This window comes from Castor canadensis, chromosome 1 (assembly GCF_047511655.1).
Source record: "Castor canadensis chromosome 1, mCasCan1.hap1v2, whole genome shotgun sequence".
In the NCBI taxonomy this organism is placed as follows: Eukaryota; Metazoa; Chordata; class Mammalia; order Rodentia; family Castoridae; genus Castor; species Castor canadensis.
The window spans coordinates 146,873,811-146,891,708 of NC_133386.1; the positions used below are offsets into that span (position 1 = coordinate 146,873,811).

General features: G+C 36.9%; 1 protein-coding gene across 1 annotated transcript; it reads right to left on the bottom strand.

Annotated features, from left to right (window-relative positions):
• Positions 1-12,958: 12,958 nt before the first annotated feature.
• Positions 12,959-13,765, bottom strand: LOC109701883 (olfactory receptor 10A3-like). Its single transcript, XM_020187330.1, has one exon. It carries the CDS (start codon positions 13,763-13,765, stop codon positions 12,959-12,961), a length of 807 nt encoding a protein of 268 aa, XP_020042919.1.
• Between the last annotated feature and the right edge of the window lie 4,133 nt (positions 13,766-17,898).

The window sequence follows — 17,898 nt, forward strand, 5'->3', positions numbered from 1 at the left end:
CTCAGTAGTGGGGTTTTATATTGCCCTTAAGGACACAGTATACAAAGAATGAAGTCACATTCCAGTAGCTGAGAACTGCAGCCTGAATTCCTCCCGAAATATTCTGGCAAAGCATGAGAAAAGGATCCCATCCTTACAAAATAATTACATTGGCAATTTTGGAGAACAGCTAGATACTAGGATTAATGAATATTTCAAATATTAAAAGAAAAAATGGAGAATTCTGGCTTAGAAATATGATCTGAAATTTCAAACTCTATCAACTTTCTATGTCAAGTTTTATACTATGTAATTTGAAATTTAGAGAAAGCCATTATGTAATTATAAATACTTATAACTATGTGTCTGATCCAAAAATATTGCTACAGGTATCATTTATTTTACTCAATATTAAGTAAATATATATATATATATATATATATATATATATATATATATATATATATATATATATATATCTTAAGGCCATAAAGAATAAAGGGTGAAAAGTAGATTAATTTTTAAAAACTAGCCCAAAATGTTTTACACAAACCTGATGACTCAATTGTGGCATATTTTATATGCATTGATCTGAAATATTCAGTACATTTGAAATGAACAGAGTTGTATATGACAGTTAAAGATGACAACATTCTGTAGGAACACACAGGAGAGGGAGTTCTAGTTCAGATGAACCTATTTAGGTGAAGCCAAGTGAATACGTGAAGAAGGCTCAGTCTTACTGGTTTCTATCTGGCCCAGACCTGGAGAATTCTATTGTAAGGACCTTCAACGTAAAATTTTAAGACTAAATCTCTAAGGCCCACCTTTGTGACCAAGTTTAAAAAAGAAAAGTTTCATTGTTTTTATCACTGTGGAAATATAATTTTAAAGTTTCCACTCTTTCCTCCTCTGTACCTCTTTTTCCTCTCCTGTTCTCATCAAAAGGTTTGTGAATTATTAATTACTCAACAAGCTCTCATCAACTAACAATCATTTTGTGGGCTCTGTATGGTCAGGAACACATCAAAGTCTACAGTCCAATAGAAAGAAAACATAATACATAAAATACCCATGACTTTTATCCAGCATGCTACATGAAATGGAACTTCCTCCTACCCTAGAGATCTTAAACCTATCTCTTATATCTCCCTCTATATTTCCCATAATTACCAACTGACATTATGTTTCTGTATATAAAAACCTAATTCCAATTCCCCCACTACAGCATATCTCCCAGAGAGCAAAGATTTTGTTTGCTTCTTGGCTATGTACACAATGCCTACAACAATCCCTGCCTCATAAGTGACATTAAACAAATATTTCTAAAGTATATGCATGGAAGAAATTAGGAAACTCTACAATATAAGGAACAAGGTTTCTAAAATAAAAATGAAGCTAATACACAACACAATGGGGAAACCATTGAAAAGTAATAACAAGTTGTTTGGAAATTTAAATGAGGGAAATAGTGCAATTGAATGGCAGGGAGAGTTACCAACCACAACCACAGGATGCCTTGATGGAAAGGCCCTCAGGTGGGAGAAAGAAGGTACAAGGAGGAAGACTGACTGGCTCAAAGCAGAAGGTCCTTGATGATATCAAAGTACTAGAATGGAGCTTAGTGACTTTTGTATGCGGTGTTTGAGAGCCAGAGGAATTCACCAGGAAACATGAGGAATTCAGGTGGACACAGGGAGCTGAAAACATATAATGTCATCATGAATGCAGATCTGTAGGACATCAAAAACAGTAGACAGCAAGTTGAATTATTCCTGAGTTAAAATCACAGTCATGTACTAAAGTCAAATATCTGTGTTAATCCTAATAATTATATGTATTTTGAATTCCAAAAAATCTAAATACAGTAAAATAGACTTTTTAGCACAAAATATTTAAACTCACTTATACTGACTCAGAAGACCAAAAATCGTATGTTCTCCCTCATATAAGGTCTTTAGATCTAGAGCAAATACAGCAATGTTGTTGGACTTGGGTCACATAACAAGGGGAGAACACATATGGGAGGTATGGGGATAGGTGGAAATCCCAAAACATGAAAGTGTTTGATGTCCCCACTGCAGAGGAACTGATACAGAAACCTGAAAATGACAGAGGTCAACATGAGAAGATCAGGAACCAGTGTAAAGCTCAGTTACAGATGAATCAACCTGGGTTGTAACACATTGTACATGGAAGCAATGCTAGGAATCTCTCTGTATAGCTGTCCTTATCTCAACTAGCAAAAACGCTATGTCTTTCTTATTATTGCTATGTCTACTCTTCAATGGAACTGGAGAAAAGCACAGAACAGGTTCTGCCTGGAAGCTAGGGGAAAGAGGAGAGAGAGTGGGAGAGGAGGTCAGGGGGGAGAAATGACCCAAACAATGTACACACATGTGAATAAATGAATAATAAAAAAGCAAAAAAATATATAAATGACTGACCAAAAAAAAGGCACAATATCAATTCAGTGGTAGGTTTTTTAAAGTGAGAAAATACAAAGTATCACAATAGAAATACAAATAGGAAACATTTATAGGACTCACTAAAAGCTATAATGGAACAAAACTATCCTTTTTTTCCTGATAGGAAGGAGGTTGAACTCAGGCCTCAAGCATTCTACCACGGAGCTCCATTCTCTACCCCAATAAAATTATCTTCCATAGCAATGAAGGGTAGGTTTGGTGGACCACAACTGAGTACATTTCAAAATAGGTAGTAGAGATTTCAAATGTTGCCAACACAAATAAATGATGAATGTCTGAGGGGATAGAAATGCCAATTAGCCAGATTTAATGATTACACATTTTATACATGCATTGAAATGTCACACTGTGCCTCATAAAGATGTGCTATTACTCTGTATCAATTAAGAAAAAAATATATACTTAAAAATAAAGAACAAAAAAAAGTATCATGAGTGGTAAAAAATCATTGACCTTGATTGCTCCCTTTTTTTCTGTAACATGAAAGACACTCATTGCCATAGATAATTCTCTGCCAAGTACTACTACTGAAACAGGACACTCCATTTTTAATGTTTCAGCCTGTCAACTGAATTATTGACCAAATTCTCCAGTTGCAAACTTCTAGAATTTTATGATTAGTTTGCACAAAGTACTTATGACTAAAATTATGCCCTGTGCTTTTCTCTGAAAAGAAATGAAAAAACAAATTACCAAAACCCAAAGTCTACTGATTCAAATGACTCAGCAGTGCCTGGTGATCCCTGAGTACTGAGGCAGCTCTTCCACAGCATCTCCATCCATCATTGAGAACTATAAGAAAACCCACTAACCTGCACACAGAAGAGGCTGCACTTGCTTACCTATGGTTTCTGGCTCTATAATGTTCATGCTACTTTATTAGCAGTTTGACCAATGCAAAAACTTTGAAATCATAAATATGATTTAGGGGTTTAGTACATTGATTTTATAACATTGTATGAAAAAGAATCATGTGCCCTAGAGAATCCTTCCCTGAAGGACCTGGAATCACTCCACACAGGTCTTATCATAATTTTGTATGAAAATTTAAGAAGCTTTAATTTAGCCCCTCAGGTGAGAAAACTCAGGAGAAAAAGCTTGGAGCACCACTCCTTTGTATGTCCATGGAGAATGAACGCCCTTTACACAAGAGAAAACTTCAGCATCTCTCTGTTGAGAGAGGTAAAAGAAGAAGCTAAATCAATGTTGTAAACAGGAAAAAGGGTGGAATGGGATGAAGGAAGGATCCATGGAGTGTGACCTAGAGGCAGAGGATTTGATTGGACAAAATGCACAGTTTGTGCAATGCTGGGAAACAAGGTAATGCAACAGACTCAGGTGTCTGTATAGAAAGTCTGGTTGCCTCCATCTCCAGAATTTTCATCTTTTCTACTATAAAAATAGTCAATGAAATTTTTTAGAAAAAAATATTAATCAGACAAAGGACTGATAACCAGAATATACAGGGAACTTAAAAAACTAAATTCTCCCAAAACTAATGAACCAATAAAGAAATGGGCAAGTGAACTAAACAGAACTTTCTCAAAAGAAGAAATTCAAATGGCCAGAAAACACATGAAAAAATGCTCACCATCTCTAGCAATAAAGGAAATGCAAATTAAAACCACACTAAGATTCCACCTCACCCCTGTTAAAATAGCCATCATCAGCAACACCACCAACAACAGGTGTTGGCGAGGATGCGGGGAAAAAGGAACCCTCTTACACTGTTGGTGGAAATGTAGACTAGTACAACCACTCTGGAAAAAAATTTGGAGGCTACTTAAAAAGCTGGACATCGATCTACCATTTGATCCAGCAATACCACTCTTGGGGATATACCCAAAAGACTGTTACTCCAGAGGCACCTGCACATCCATGTTTATTGCGGCACTATTCACAATAGCCAAGTTATGGAAACAGCCAAGATGCCCCAGCACTGACGAATGGATTAAGAAAATGTGGTATCTATACACAATGGAATTTTATGCAGCCATGAAGAAGAACGAAATGTTATCATTCGCTGGTAAATGGATGGAATTGGAGAACATCATTCTGAGTGAGGTTAGCCTGGCCCAAAAGACCAAAAATCGTATGTTCTCCCTCATATGTGGACATTAGATCAAGGGCAAACACAACAAGGGGATTGGACTATGAGCACATGATAAAAGCGAGAGCACACAAGGGAGGGGTGAGGATAGGTAAGACACTTAAAAAACTAGCTAGCATTTGTTGCCCTTAATGCAGAGAAACTAAAGCAGATACCTTAAAGCAACTGAGGCCAATAGGAAAAGGGGACCAGGAACTAGAGAAAAGGTTAGATCAAAAAGAATTAACCTAGAAGGTAACACCCACGCACAGGAAATCAATGTGAGTCAATGCCCTGTGGGCAAAATAGTTTCTGCTGGGTATTGAGGGGGTGGGGGGGAGAGGGAGGGGGTGGAGTGGGTGGTAAGGGAGGGGGTGGGGGCAGGGGGGAGAAATGAACCAAGCCTTGTATGCACATATGAATAATAAAAGAAAAAAATAAATAAATAAAGACAAAAAAAAAAAAGAAAAAATATTATTACAGTTGCTTTCATACATAAGGCTTCTTGACTGTAAGTTAAAAGATGTGGACTAACATGTATGACTTTGAAGACATCACTGAACTTCTCTGCCTTTTTTTTGCAGATTTTCTTTTTTTTTTTATTCATTTATTCATATGTGCATATATTGTTTGGGCCATTTCTCCCCCCTACTACCCACTCCCTCCCTCTCCTCCCCACCCACCTCGCTTCCAGGCAGAACCTGTCTGCCCTTTTCTCCAATGTTGTTGAAGAGAAGACATAAGCAATAATAAGAAAGACATAGTGGTTTTGCCATTTGAGATAAGGATGGCTATTGAGAGATTCCTAGCATTGCTTCCATGCACATGTATATTACAACCCAAATTGATTCATCTCTACCAGACCTCTTTACTACTTCCCACTCACCTTCCCATATTGACCTCTGTCATTTTAAGGTTACTGTGTTAGCTCCTCTGCAGTGGGGACATCAACACTTTTAAGTTTTGGGTTTTCTACCTATACTCATTCCTCCCATATGTGCTCTCCCCTTAGCATATGACCCAATTCCAACAACACTACTGCATTTGCCCCAGATCTAAAGTGTGCACATGAGGGAGAACAAAAGATTTTTGATTTTCTGAGCCTGGATAACCTCTCTCAAGATGATGTTCTCCAGTTTCATCCATTTACTTGTAAATGACAAGACTTCATTCTTCTTCATGGCTGGGTAAAATTCCATTGTGTATAAATACCACATTTTCTTAATCTGTTCATCAGTAGTGGGGCGTCTTGGCTGTTTCCATAACTTGGCTATTGTGAACAGTGCTGCAATAAATATGGGAGTGCAGGTGCCTTTGGAGTAACCTGAGTTGCATTCATTTCGTATATCCCTAGGAGTGGGATCGCTGGATCATATGGCAGATCTATATTTACTTTTTTAAGAAGCCTCCATATTGTTTTCCAGAGTGGTTGCACTAGCTTGCATTCCCACCAGCAGTGTATGAGGGTTCCTTTTTCCCCAAATCCTTGCCAACACCTGTTGTTGTGGTTGAACTTCTCTGCTTCTATTGCTTCTCTGCAAAGAAAAATATTGTCATTAACTTCATAGAGCATGTATGATAATCAGAACCTCAGAGCTCAGTCTAAAGAGGGTAGAGAAGTGAAAGAGACCACAAAGACTCTGCCTCAGGGGAACACAGACCTTGAAAAACTTGCAGGTTTGGCTTCATCCAGGATTTATACAGTATACCTGACCCAAGTTCTCCTTCTCTACTTCTCTCTTCTGATTTCTAGGAGTTGGTTCCTTCTCAAGAAACTTCTCTCCTCCTGGCAGCAATAAGGCTACTGACTGCACTTAAAGATGCTGTCTTTCTAATCCATATCCAGTGGGAAATGGACCACACTCATCCTGAGGGAAGGGGGTTTTCATTCATAGAATCCAATCCAAGAACCCCTCATAAACCATTCACCATGGCAGGATTAAAGCCCAGACATTCAGCAGTAGCATACTTCAAGAATGGAAAGTACTGCTGAGATGTTTTCATTAATCATACCCCATAAGACCCCATGAGGGCTCCCTTATAATACCAGTATGTCCTATGTGTGGATGTCAATGATTGTATCACAGTTGACAGACAAGTTGTGAGCAGTCATAAAGATGTAATGATGTGTGCACTTTTCTATATGTATACTAAATTTCAATGAAACGTATGTGAACAGTATATCAGACATGTTAAAAAGGATAAAATGGAATGTATATCAATTACTAATTCAAAGGCAAAATATCATTTTGATATAACAATGATCAAATAGAGGAAATTAACACACCTTCCTGAATGTTTGAGAAAGCAAATAGATAACAAAGAAATACATATGGGAAGATTTAAATAATAGACTATTGAATAGTAATTAGATTAAGTATGAGATAAAAAGAACATATTTTATGTCCCTAACTATATAAATTCATTCCAAATATCTGTAAAATCTTTAAGAAAATTGATTTTTGCCAGAAAGAAAATATTAATCAAAGTACAATGTAAGCATGTGTGAAATACCATGGTGAAACACCTTTGCATTTCACTAATACACACTAAATATATACTAATCAAAATAAAATTAATTAAATATGCATTTATTAAAAGAAAAAACCTTAACAAATTACAAATTTGTAGACTTTACACAAACAGCATTCTTTCTGATAAAACTGAAGAAAGAATCAAAAATAGAAAGGAAAACTGAAGTGTGGAAGCAAGAAAATAAGCTAAAAGTAGAGGGTAAATCTCATCCTAGTTTAATAAAAATGTTATATATGCACACACTTGAGTATGTTTACAGCCATAGGAAATTTAGAAATAGTGCACATCAACCAATTTTAACGAATATTTCCAAGAATGGGACTGTGTATGAAAGTGGAGTATTTTTGAGAGACATCTTTGCATTTTTATTTTATACATATTCTGCTTTGAATACATTACTCTTGTAATAAATAAAAATAATACTTTTAAAAACAGGAAATAAAATTCAGTTTTCTAAACAGCAAAGAAGAGATGTCACTGTCCTAGAAATTACCCTAAACAATAAAGTTAATTTGAAGGAGGAATAAACAAAAACTGGGACATATCTTACCCTAAATTACAATATGGGAGAGGGACTGACAGATGCAGTGAGGACTAAAGAAGGTGTGTGTGGTTCAGCAGAGATCCTGCAGGCAGTTAAGACAAAGACAGAAGAGCCTCACTCTACAGAGTGTAGTTCCCAAAGTGTGGTCCCTGGGTCAGCAGCACAGAACCCCAGGCATGTTTTAGAGATGCACTTTACCACATTATCAAATTCCACTGCAGGTCTACTGCAACACAGATTCTTTGGGTGGGGTCCAAACATATGTGTCTTAGTATCTATCTGGGTAATACTACAAGGAATTAAATATGCTGTTATGACATATTTGCTATATAAATTAAAGGCACCTGAGGTCAGAGGAGTAACTTCATTCTGTCTCTTAGAAGCAGGAGATGACGTTCCCATGTAAAGATGCAGCATCCTTATCCTCAAGAGTGAGAAACTGAGACAAAGAGAAGTTCATAAAATAACTCGTTTTAAGCTTCTGCACATTTCTTTAAAACGGTTGTGCAACTCAGTATATAGGTAACTGTGTTTCTTCATTCTTCATTTCTTGATAATGGCTTTCCTTAACTATCATGCATCAATTCAATTCTCAGACCTGGACAGGACCTTGTGAGTATGGAGGTAGAATTTTTCTACTACTACATTCTGATGCACACTGAAATTTGAGAATCATTACAGTGGAACAACCCAGAGAACACAAGCATAGTCCTCTTGTTTCAGCAATGAGAACTGGATGGGAAGACTGCTGATAACAATTAACCTGCACCTGTTTTGACTCAAGAAAGAAGCAGGTATGCATGGATGACCAAAGGATCACATGGATCTATGATAGTTTTATGAAGTAATCTGTCAGTAAGATTATACCATACAACATAAGCTTAAATTATCCATGCCAAGGTAGAGTAGAGAAAAAAAATAACTAACCTTTAGCATAAATATTACTCTGTGTTATTCAGCAATACTTCTCAAATATTAAAGTGCATCAAGTTACCTAGGAATCTTGTTAAAATGCACATTGGAATTTATAATGCCTGCCTCAAGATTAAAGGGAGTTTGTGAGGAATATTTCTGCTAATCATGGATCATTCATGCTGACTTGAAACATGACCTGGTCTCTTCTCCAAACAACCATTATGCAGATTTTTGGTCAAGAAAGAACACACCATTTCAATAATGCAAAATGATCCAAAAATATTTCATGTTGCAGTAACACAGAGAAACTAAAGAGAAAAGGAGGAAAGGAATGAACAAAAGCAATAAATAACATATTAAGAATATTCAATAAAGCAACATGGTATAGATATAAGTTGACACTAGAAGTAGACCTAAAATTTTCAAAGCCTTTCCAAGTAAGTATCTGTCTGAAATTTAAGCACAAACCAAAACTAAGTGCATACTCAGGAAGACATGGAAAAGCAACAAATTGGATAAAACCTTAATTAATAGAGGTCAAGAAAAGTGATGAATTTTGAAAATCACAAATATGATATCCATATGGAAAGTATCACTAAACACTACCTACAGAAAAATAGTGCAAAAGAGAGAACAGAATGGCTGGAGGCCTGACTTAAGAGGTAGAGCACTTCATTATCAACAGTAAGAACCCAGGTTCAATCACCAGTACTGAGCAGAATGTGGTGGCACACACCTGAAATCCCAGCTACTCAGAGGGTGGAGGCAAGAGGACTGCAAGCTCAAAGCCAGCTTGAGTAAAGTTAGCAAGAGCCTGTCTCAAAATCAGAATAAAAACAAAAGGGCTGGCTGCATACTCACGTAGTAGAACACTTGCCTAGCATTGGGAGGCCCTTGGTTCAATCCCCAGTACCACAAAAACTGAAATGGGAGAAATGATAGAATAATCAAGCAAAATGAAATGGAAAGAAATACAATTTTAAATACAGTGAAAAATACAGACTTAAAGAGCTAACAAATGACCCACTACATGTGCAATTGATATCCCTGTGATTTAAAAATATTCAAAAGATTGATTCATGAAAAGGGGATATAAGATGTATCTATCTCATAACATTTTGTAGGATTAGAAAGAAAGGCAAAGCTCTTGAAATAATGCCTGGCATAGAAGGACTCCACACTGTGTTAAATTTTACTATTATAGTTACTGTAATAGTGATATGGTTAAATATTTTCTTTTTTCTATTTGTTTCTTTTCTTTTCTGGGGTTTGAACTCAGAGCCTACACCTTGGGCCTCTCCACCAGCTCTTTTTTGTGATAACTTTTTTCAAGACAGGGGACTATTTGTCTGAGCTGGCTTCAAAACACGATCCTCCTGATTAGCTAGGATTACAGGTGTGAGCTATCAGCGCCTGGCTTCTTTTCTTTTTATTTCTTTTGTTTGTTTGTTTGTTTGTTTTAGAGATACAGTGTCTCTCTGTGTTGCTCAGCATGGCACCAACTCCTGGCTCAAGGGATCCTCGTCTCAGGCTGAGTAAACTAGACTACAGGTGAATGAAACAGACCTAAGCTGCATACCCTACTATTATAACAGACTCTTACATTAACTCTAACAGCAGCAGCACCCTTTCCTTTTATAGATGAAGAAGCTAATGGTCAGAAGGGTTATATAACTTTCAAAGACCTAAAAGACGGCAGGACCAGTTCTTGAAACTATGTTTTTAGGTTTTTATTTGTTTGTTCTTATTTTTTGGAGACAGAGACTCACTACGCAGCCCAGGATGCTCTTGAGAGGCAATCCTGCCTCTCATCTGCTGGGATTAGAGCCATGCACTACCACTCCCAGCTGACTTTGTCTATTTTGATGAATACTCCTGGAGTTCCCATTAAGCCATGTTTCAATGATATAATATTAGGCATTTTGAATTACCAACAATGAATAGTGTATATTTAATTCAAATTTATAATTTCTAATTCATACACAATTTCTACTACTTCTCATGTAAATGGTATTAACCTGTGTCTAATTCTAGCATAAATAGTTCTATATTTAAATATGTATCTGCTTTAATTGAAGATCAAATGCATGTTAAGGGGTACTTATTTCCATCTAGTAGAGCCTTGGTGTGTCACTCCCAATATATCCTTTTCCTCTCTCAATTTAAAGCATGAATACAATACAGTTTTAGTTACATTGTGGCAGAGATGGAGATGCAATGCTGAGATTCTCCTGTAAGAAAAGACTTGCTGCATAGTTGCAAAGACATGGTTAATCCATTTCTGTGAGCTACATTCATATCAGCCTCAGCTTTTCATCTGAGGTCACTGTCTTATTGGAAAGGCTCTAGTCAAAGACTGAACAATGATCTAGGATTCTGACCCATTACAGTGTCCCTAATGGACACTCCAGAGCAACCTATTAGGCCTAAAGAAGACACTGACAGACCTGCTTGGTCCTCACAGTGCACCTCCTTCTAGTCCTGCTTCAGTTTTTTTAGTTCCCAAGCATTTATACTCCTAAGGACATCCCATGCGTTTGCTTACAAGACACACAGACCCTTCTTAGCACAAAAGGTTCTCAGTACATATAAAATAGGACCAGAAAGTGGATATTTATAACCTGTTGGCCAGGAGGATCTCAACTTAGATAGATGTGCAACCAACACCTGGCACACCACAGTAGCTCAGTGATAAGAGTTTTCAGGTATAATGACCTGAAATTATACACCACAGAGGAAATGCACTGGCCACTGCCATGATTCTGTGTTAAAATACACGAGGCCACTGAGGATGTTATACATGAGGATGTTACATGTGAGGGTACTGGAATTGTTCCTAAATTGTGTTGATCTGCACATAATGCTGAATGCAGTCATTAAAATGAAGTTTGAGTGCAAGGAAGAAAAAAAAGCCTTTATCTCTTCTAAACAGAAAGCAGAAAATGCTGGAGCTCCATTATGTTGTCACACAGCACTGGGGGTGGAAGGGCACTTAGCACTAGGCTGAAGTAGCCTATAGAATTGCGTGTAACCATATATGGGTTAAATCTTGTTTTTAATTTTATTGCCTCTGTAACCTGCTTACAAGGGTAAATAAGGTGAGACCCCTTTGATCTCAGGGCTCAGCCTTTGGACAAGAGTCTGCTGGGTCTGTGCTCACCAATAAAACATTGCTTCCTGCTAAACTGCCTCAATGTCGCATATCTCAGCTAGCAGCTTCCTGCAATGATGTAGGACCTAAACTAACAGGGCAAAAGCTCAGAAAAATAATTGAAGCAAGAAGGGTTGAGGATATGACATAAGTGCCAGAGCACATTAGCCCTGAGTTCAAACCCCAATAGTAATTTAAAAAAAAAAGGAATCACAGTGCTTGAACTTCAAATACTACGATTTACCCCTTTATTCCCAGCCATGGAGATATAGTAAGAGCAGTAGAACTCACATGACACAGAATCTATAAAAAGGTCCTTCATTATTCTGTAAGTGCAACATGAAAATAGGACACAATCATGAAATTGTTCAACTATGACAATTGTGAAACCATTTGTTCTGAAAAGGTCATAATTAGTAAGATGATCTAAGACACTCAGCAAATAGTCACAACTAGTTAACTACATTGTTCTGCAATAAACAGTGGAAATGAATCATTCATCATTCATAAACAGTGTCTGAGGACATTTTGCCCTCAAACAGAAATGCAACAAAAGTCTCCAAAATACTAGTCTGTAAGTGAAAATGATAGTAATTTTGCCAAGTGAGAGTTTAGGAAACTTCCCATACAGTTCTCTGAACACCAACATTACATAAATATTTATAAAAATACTAAGAGAAATGAAGTTTGGGATTATTAGCTGTGTGAATTCATGGTAGTTTGATACCACCCCCCCCCAAAAAAAACCACATTTTTAAAATCTTAATGGAATAATTTTTCTACTCAGAAATAAAATTCTTATAATGTTCCTGCTGTCTTGAAACTCTAGCTGTCATGGAGGCTCAGTGGGACTTCAGGTCAGTGTGATGTAGTTAGAAACATTTTTACAAGTAATTTGTAGTGATTATTAGAATATATAAGCACAAAACACTTCATCCAGTCAGTTCTCCTTTGAGAAAGCAATCACACAGAAATAAAATCATCAAGCATAAAAAGTGCATGGTCTTAATGACAATACTCTAGTAATGACCTAGAGAAACGGATGAATACATTATTACATCATGAGATATGAAAACTGGCATATACCATTAAAAATGACTACAGTTTTTAACAGAGAGGGATCCTCTATATGTTTCCCAACCTAGAGAAATCAACATATTAAACATTCTCAGACCAAGAATTTGTTTTTACCAATTAGCCAATTCATACAGAATTCAGTGGGGTGATGTTGAAATATCACAGGACTTCTCAGCATGTCACACTGTGTGTAAAGTCACTTTTCTTTGCCATAATTTCATCATGGCCCTTTTCATCTCATTGTTTCTCAAGCTGTAGATAAGTGGATTCAGCAGAGGTGAAAGTAATGTATAAGCCAAGGATATAAGTTTCTTGGTGTCTGGTGAGTATGTGGATTGGGGTTGTAAATAAGTCAAGCTGGCTGTGCCATAGAAGAGGGTGACAGATGTGAGATGAGAGGCACAGGTGGAAAAGGCCTTTTGCCTCCCAGTAGTTGATGGCATCTTCAGTATGGCAGAGAGAATTCGAATGTAAGACAAAAGGATCAACAAGAAGGGAACCATGACAATCAAAATAGTACCTGTGAAGGCATAGATTTCAAACAGGAAGATGTTTACACATACAAGCTCCAGTACTGGGGGGCCCTCACAAAAGAGATGATTGATTTCATTGGGGCCACAAAAGGGAAAATGAAGTAACCACGTGGTTGGCACAGTAGCCACAATGATCCCTGAGAACCACGAAAGCATCAATAAATTCACAAAAACCCTTCTGTTCATAATCACTAGATAGTTCAGAGGATAGCAGATTGCAGCAAATCGGTCAAAAGCCATTGCTCCCAAGAGAAAACATTCAGTCCCACCAAAAAGAAAAATGAAATACATTTGTACAAAGCAGGCCACAAAAGAAATGGTGGCTCTCTCCGTGCACAGGACCACCAGCATTTCGGGGAAGAAAGCACCAAACATCTGCTCTTGGACTTCAGGAAAGTTAGAAAAGCCCAACAGGATGAATTCAGCTACAGAGGTTTCATTTTGCTTTCTCATCTCAGTAGTGGAGCCTATATTGTTTTGAAGGACATAGTATGTGAAGAATGAAGTCACAGTCCAGTAGCTGAGAGCTGCAGCTTGCACTCACCCCATATATTCTGGCAGAGCATAAGAAAAGGATCCCATCCTGACAAAAAATTATGTTGGCAATTTTGGAGAATGGCTAAATACTAGGATTAATAAATTTTTCAAATATAAAAAGGAGGAATGGAGAATTCTGGCTTAGAAATCTGATCTGAAATTTCAAACACTATCAAATTTTTATGTCAATTTTATACTATGTAGTTTAAAATTTAAATATAGCTTCAATGTAATTATAAGTGCTTATAACTATGACTCTGATCCCAAAATATTGCTACAATATTGCTCTATATTATGTAAATGTATATTTAAGACCATAAAAAATAAAGTATAAAAAAGTAGATTGATTAAAAAAGCTAACCCACAATTTTCTATACAAATGATTCGGCTATGACAAATTTTATATATGTTTATTTAAAATATTCATTACATTAAAAAGGAACAGAGTTACATACGATAGTTAAAGGTGACAACATTCTGTAGGAAAACACAAGGGAGGAGGCATAGTTTAGATGCATCTATATTGGGTGACACCTAGTGAATACATGAAGGGAGCTCAGACTTATGAGTTTCTGTCCAGTCTGGACTTGGCCAATTCTATTACAAGGAATTTCAGTGTGAAATTTTAAGGCTAAATCTCTAAGGTCCATTCTTGTGATCATAATAACATTTTTTTAAAGCTCACTTTTTGATCATTATGAGCTATAATTTAAAAGTTTCTACTCTCTCTCCCTGTTTCTCTCTTTCCTCTCTCATTCTTCTACTCATCAAGAGGTTCATGAAATTATCAATTGCTCAAAAAGCTCTGATTAACTAACAACTATTTTGTAGTTTCTATATGATCAGGAACACATTACAGTCTAATGTTCAACAGGAGCAAAGCACAACACATAAACACTTTTTTCAAAAGTGGAGGACAGAAAGTAAAACAGGTCCCATCTGGGGGTGGCACGAGTGGGAGGGGGGAAGATATGAACAAAAGGAGTAGGAGGGTGAAAATGGTAGATATATGTACTCACGTATGAAAATGGAAAAATGAGACCTGTTGAAACTATTCTAAGAATCAGGGGGATGAGGGATACAGGAGAATAATGGAGGAGGTGAATTTAACTAAGATACATTGCAAGCATGTTTGTAAATGTCAAAATGTACCCTGAGTACAACAATTATATGATAATAAAAATAAAAATCAGAGTTAAAATGGCTGGAGGTGTGGCTCAAGAGTTAGAACACTGGCCTAGCAGATGCAAAGCCCTGAATTCAAATGCCAGTACTGCCAAAAATTAATTAATCAATTAATTAATTAAACTTGCATTTCTATTATCTCCATCTAAAAAAACCCATGACCCTTAACCACTATGCTACATAAAATAGCACTTCCTCCCACTACAGAACAGTAATTCTACCTCTTACATCTCCCCGTATTTTTCTCATAGTTAACAACTGACAATATGCATCCATATATGAAAACCTAACTCCCCACTAGAACATATCCTCTACAGGGCAGAGATTTTGTTTACTTCTGGGCTATATTTGTAGGCTATATTCACAATGCCTGTAAGTCCTGCCTCATAAGAGATATCAAACAAATATTTCTAGAGTATATACATAAAAAATTAGGAAAGTCGACAGTCTAAGAAATAAGTTTTCTAAAAGAAAAATGAAGCTAGTGAACAACACGATGGGGAAACCATTGGGATTTGGAAATGTGAATGAGTGAAATAGAGCAGGTGAATGGCGGGGAGAGTTACCAACCACAATCACAGGATGCCTTGGTGGAAGGGCCATCAGGTGGGAAGAGACTGGTTCAAGGCAGAAGGTCCTTGATGATACCATATACTGGAATGGAGCCTACTAGCCTTTGTATGTGATATTCTGAGAACTAGAGATATTCACCAGGAGACATTAGGAACTTAGGAGACACAAGGAGTTGAAGACATTTAGTATCATCATGAGTGTAGATCTGTAGGACATCACAAACAGTAGACAGCAAGTTGATTTATTCCTGAGTTGGATCATAGTCATGTGCTAAAATCAAATGTCTATGATAACCCTAATAATTATATGTATTTTGAAGTACAAAAAATCTCTTAAATTCAGTAAAATAGACTCTCCAGCACAAAATAGTTAAACTCATTTGTACTGGCAAAAAAAGGGCACAATATGAATACAGTGATAGGTTTTGAAATTTAGAAAATATAGAGTATAGTAAAAAAGAAATAGGAAACATTTGCAGGACATATTAAAAGCTGTAATGGAATAAAACTATCTTTTTTTCCCACTATTCTGAAGGTCTAACTCAGGACCTGAGTTAGACTAGCCAAGCGTTGCACCGTGGAGTTCCATTCTCTACCCCAACAAAATTATCTTCCATAGCATAGAATAGGATTGGTGGATCACAACTCTGTACATTTCAAAATAGGTAGCAGAGATTTTGAGTGTTGCCAACACAAACAAATGATGAATGTCTGAGGGGGTAGAAATGTCAATTAGCCAGATTTAATCATTACACATTCTATACATGTATTAAAATGTCACACTGTGCCTATAATGATGTGTGCCATTACTCTGTATCAATTAGGAACAAAAATATTTACTTTAAAATAAAGAACAACAGCAAAATAGAACTATCATGAGTGGTAAGGAAAATTGACCTGAATGCCCTCTCGTCTCTGTAACATAAAAGATCCTATGTTGTCTTAGATTACTCGCTGACAAGTACTATTGAAGCATGACACTGTGCTCCTTATGTTTTATCCTGTCAATTGAAAAAGGCAAGTGTTGGACTTGTTGATCAAGTTTTCTAGTTGCAAATGTCTAGAATTTTATGATTAGTGCAAGTAAAGTACTTGTGACTGAAATTATGCCTGCACTTTTCTCTGAGGGAAATGAGAAATTACCAAGCTCCAAAATCTACTGATTCAAATGACTGAGCTGTGCCTGGTGATCCCTGAGCACTGAGGTAGCTCTTCCACAGCATCTCCACCAATCAGTGAGGAGAACTATAAGAAAACCCACTAACCTGCACACAGCAGAGGCTGTACTTGATTACCTATGGTCTCATTCTGTATAAATTTCATGCTATCTTATCAGCAGTTTCACCAATGCAAAAGTCATCCATTCATAAAAATGATTTAGGGATTCAGTGCACTGATTTTATAACATTATATGACACAGAATCAGGTGCCCTAGAGAATCCTTCCCTGAAGGGCCTGGAATCACTGCACACAGCCATTATCATAATTTTGTATAAAAACTTAAGAAGCTTGAACTTGGTAAGAAAGCTCAGGAGAAAAAGCTTAGGTGAGAAAGCTCAGGAGATAAAGCTTGGAGCACCACTCCTTTGAATGTCCCTGGGGGAATGAACACCTCTTACGGGAGAGAAAACCTCAGGATGACATCTCTCTAAAGGAGAGAGGTGAAAAAAATACTGAAACAATGTTGCAAACAAGGAAGAAGACAGAAGGGATGAAGTAATGAGCTATGGTGTGAGACCTATATCAGAGGATTTAATTAACAAAATGCATAGATGTGCAAAGCTGGGAAACAAGACAAATAGATCCAAGTATCTGTTGAGAAAGCCTGGGTGCCCCCTTCCAGGATTTTTATCTTTTCCACAAAAACAATAGTCTTTAAAAAAAATTACTGTTGATTTCATTCATAGGGCTTCTTGACTGTAAGTCAAAATATGTGGACCAACGTGTATCACTTTGAACACATCACTGAACTTCTCTGCTTCTATCATTTTCACTGCAAAGAAAAACATTGTTATTAATCTCACAGAGCATATATGAGAATCAAGTCCTCAGGGCTCTGTCTAAAGAGACTAGAGCAGTAAAAGAGATCAAATAAATTCTGTCTCAGAACACAGGCTGGAAGAACCTGCAGGTTTGGCTTGGTCCAAAATTCAGACAACATGCCTGATCAAGGTTTTATTTTTCTACTTCTCTCCTCTGATTTCTAGGAATTGGTTCCATCTCAAGTTCTCTCCTCCTGGCAGCAATAAGTCTGCTGACCACACTTAGAGATGCATTTTCTCTAATTTGTAT

What these genes read in the sequence shown, in the direction of transcription:
- LOC109701883 (XM_020187330.1), bottom strand. Translation starts at nt 13,765, where the DNA reads ATGAGAAAGCAAAATGAAACCTCTGTAGCTGAATTCATCCTGTTGGGC.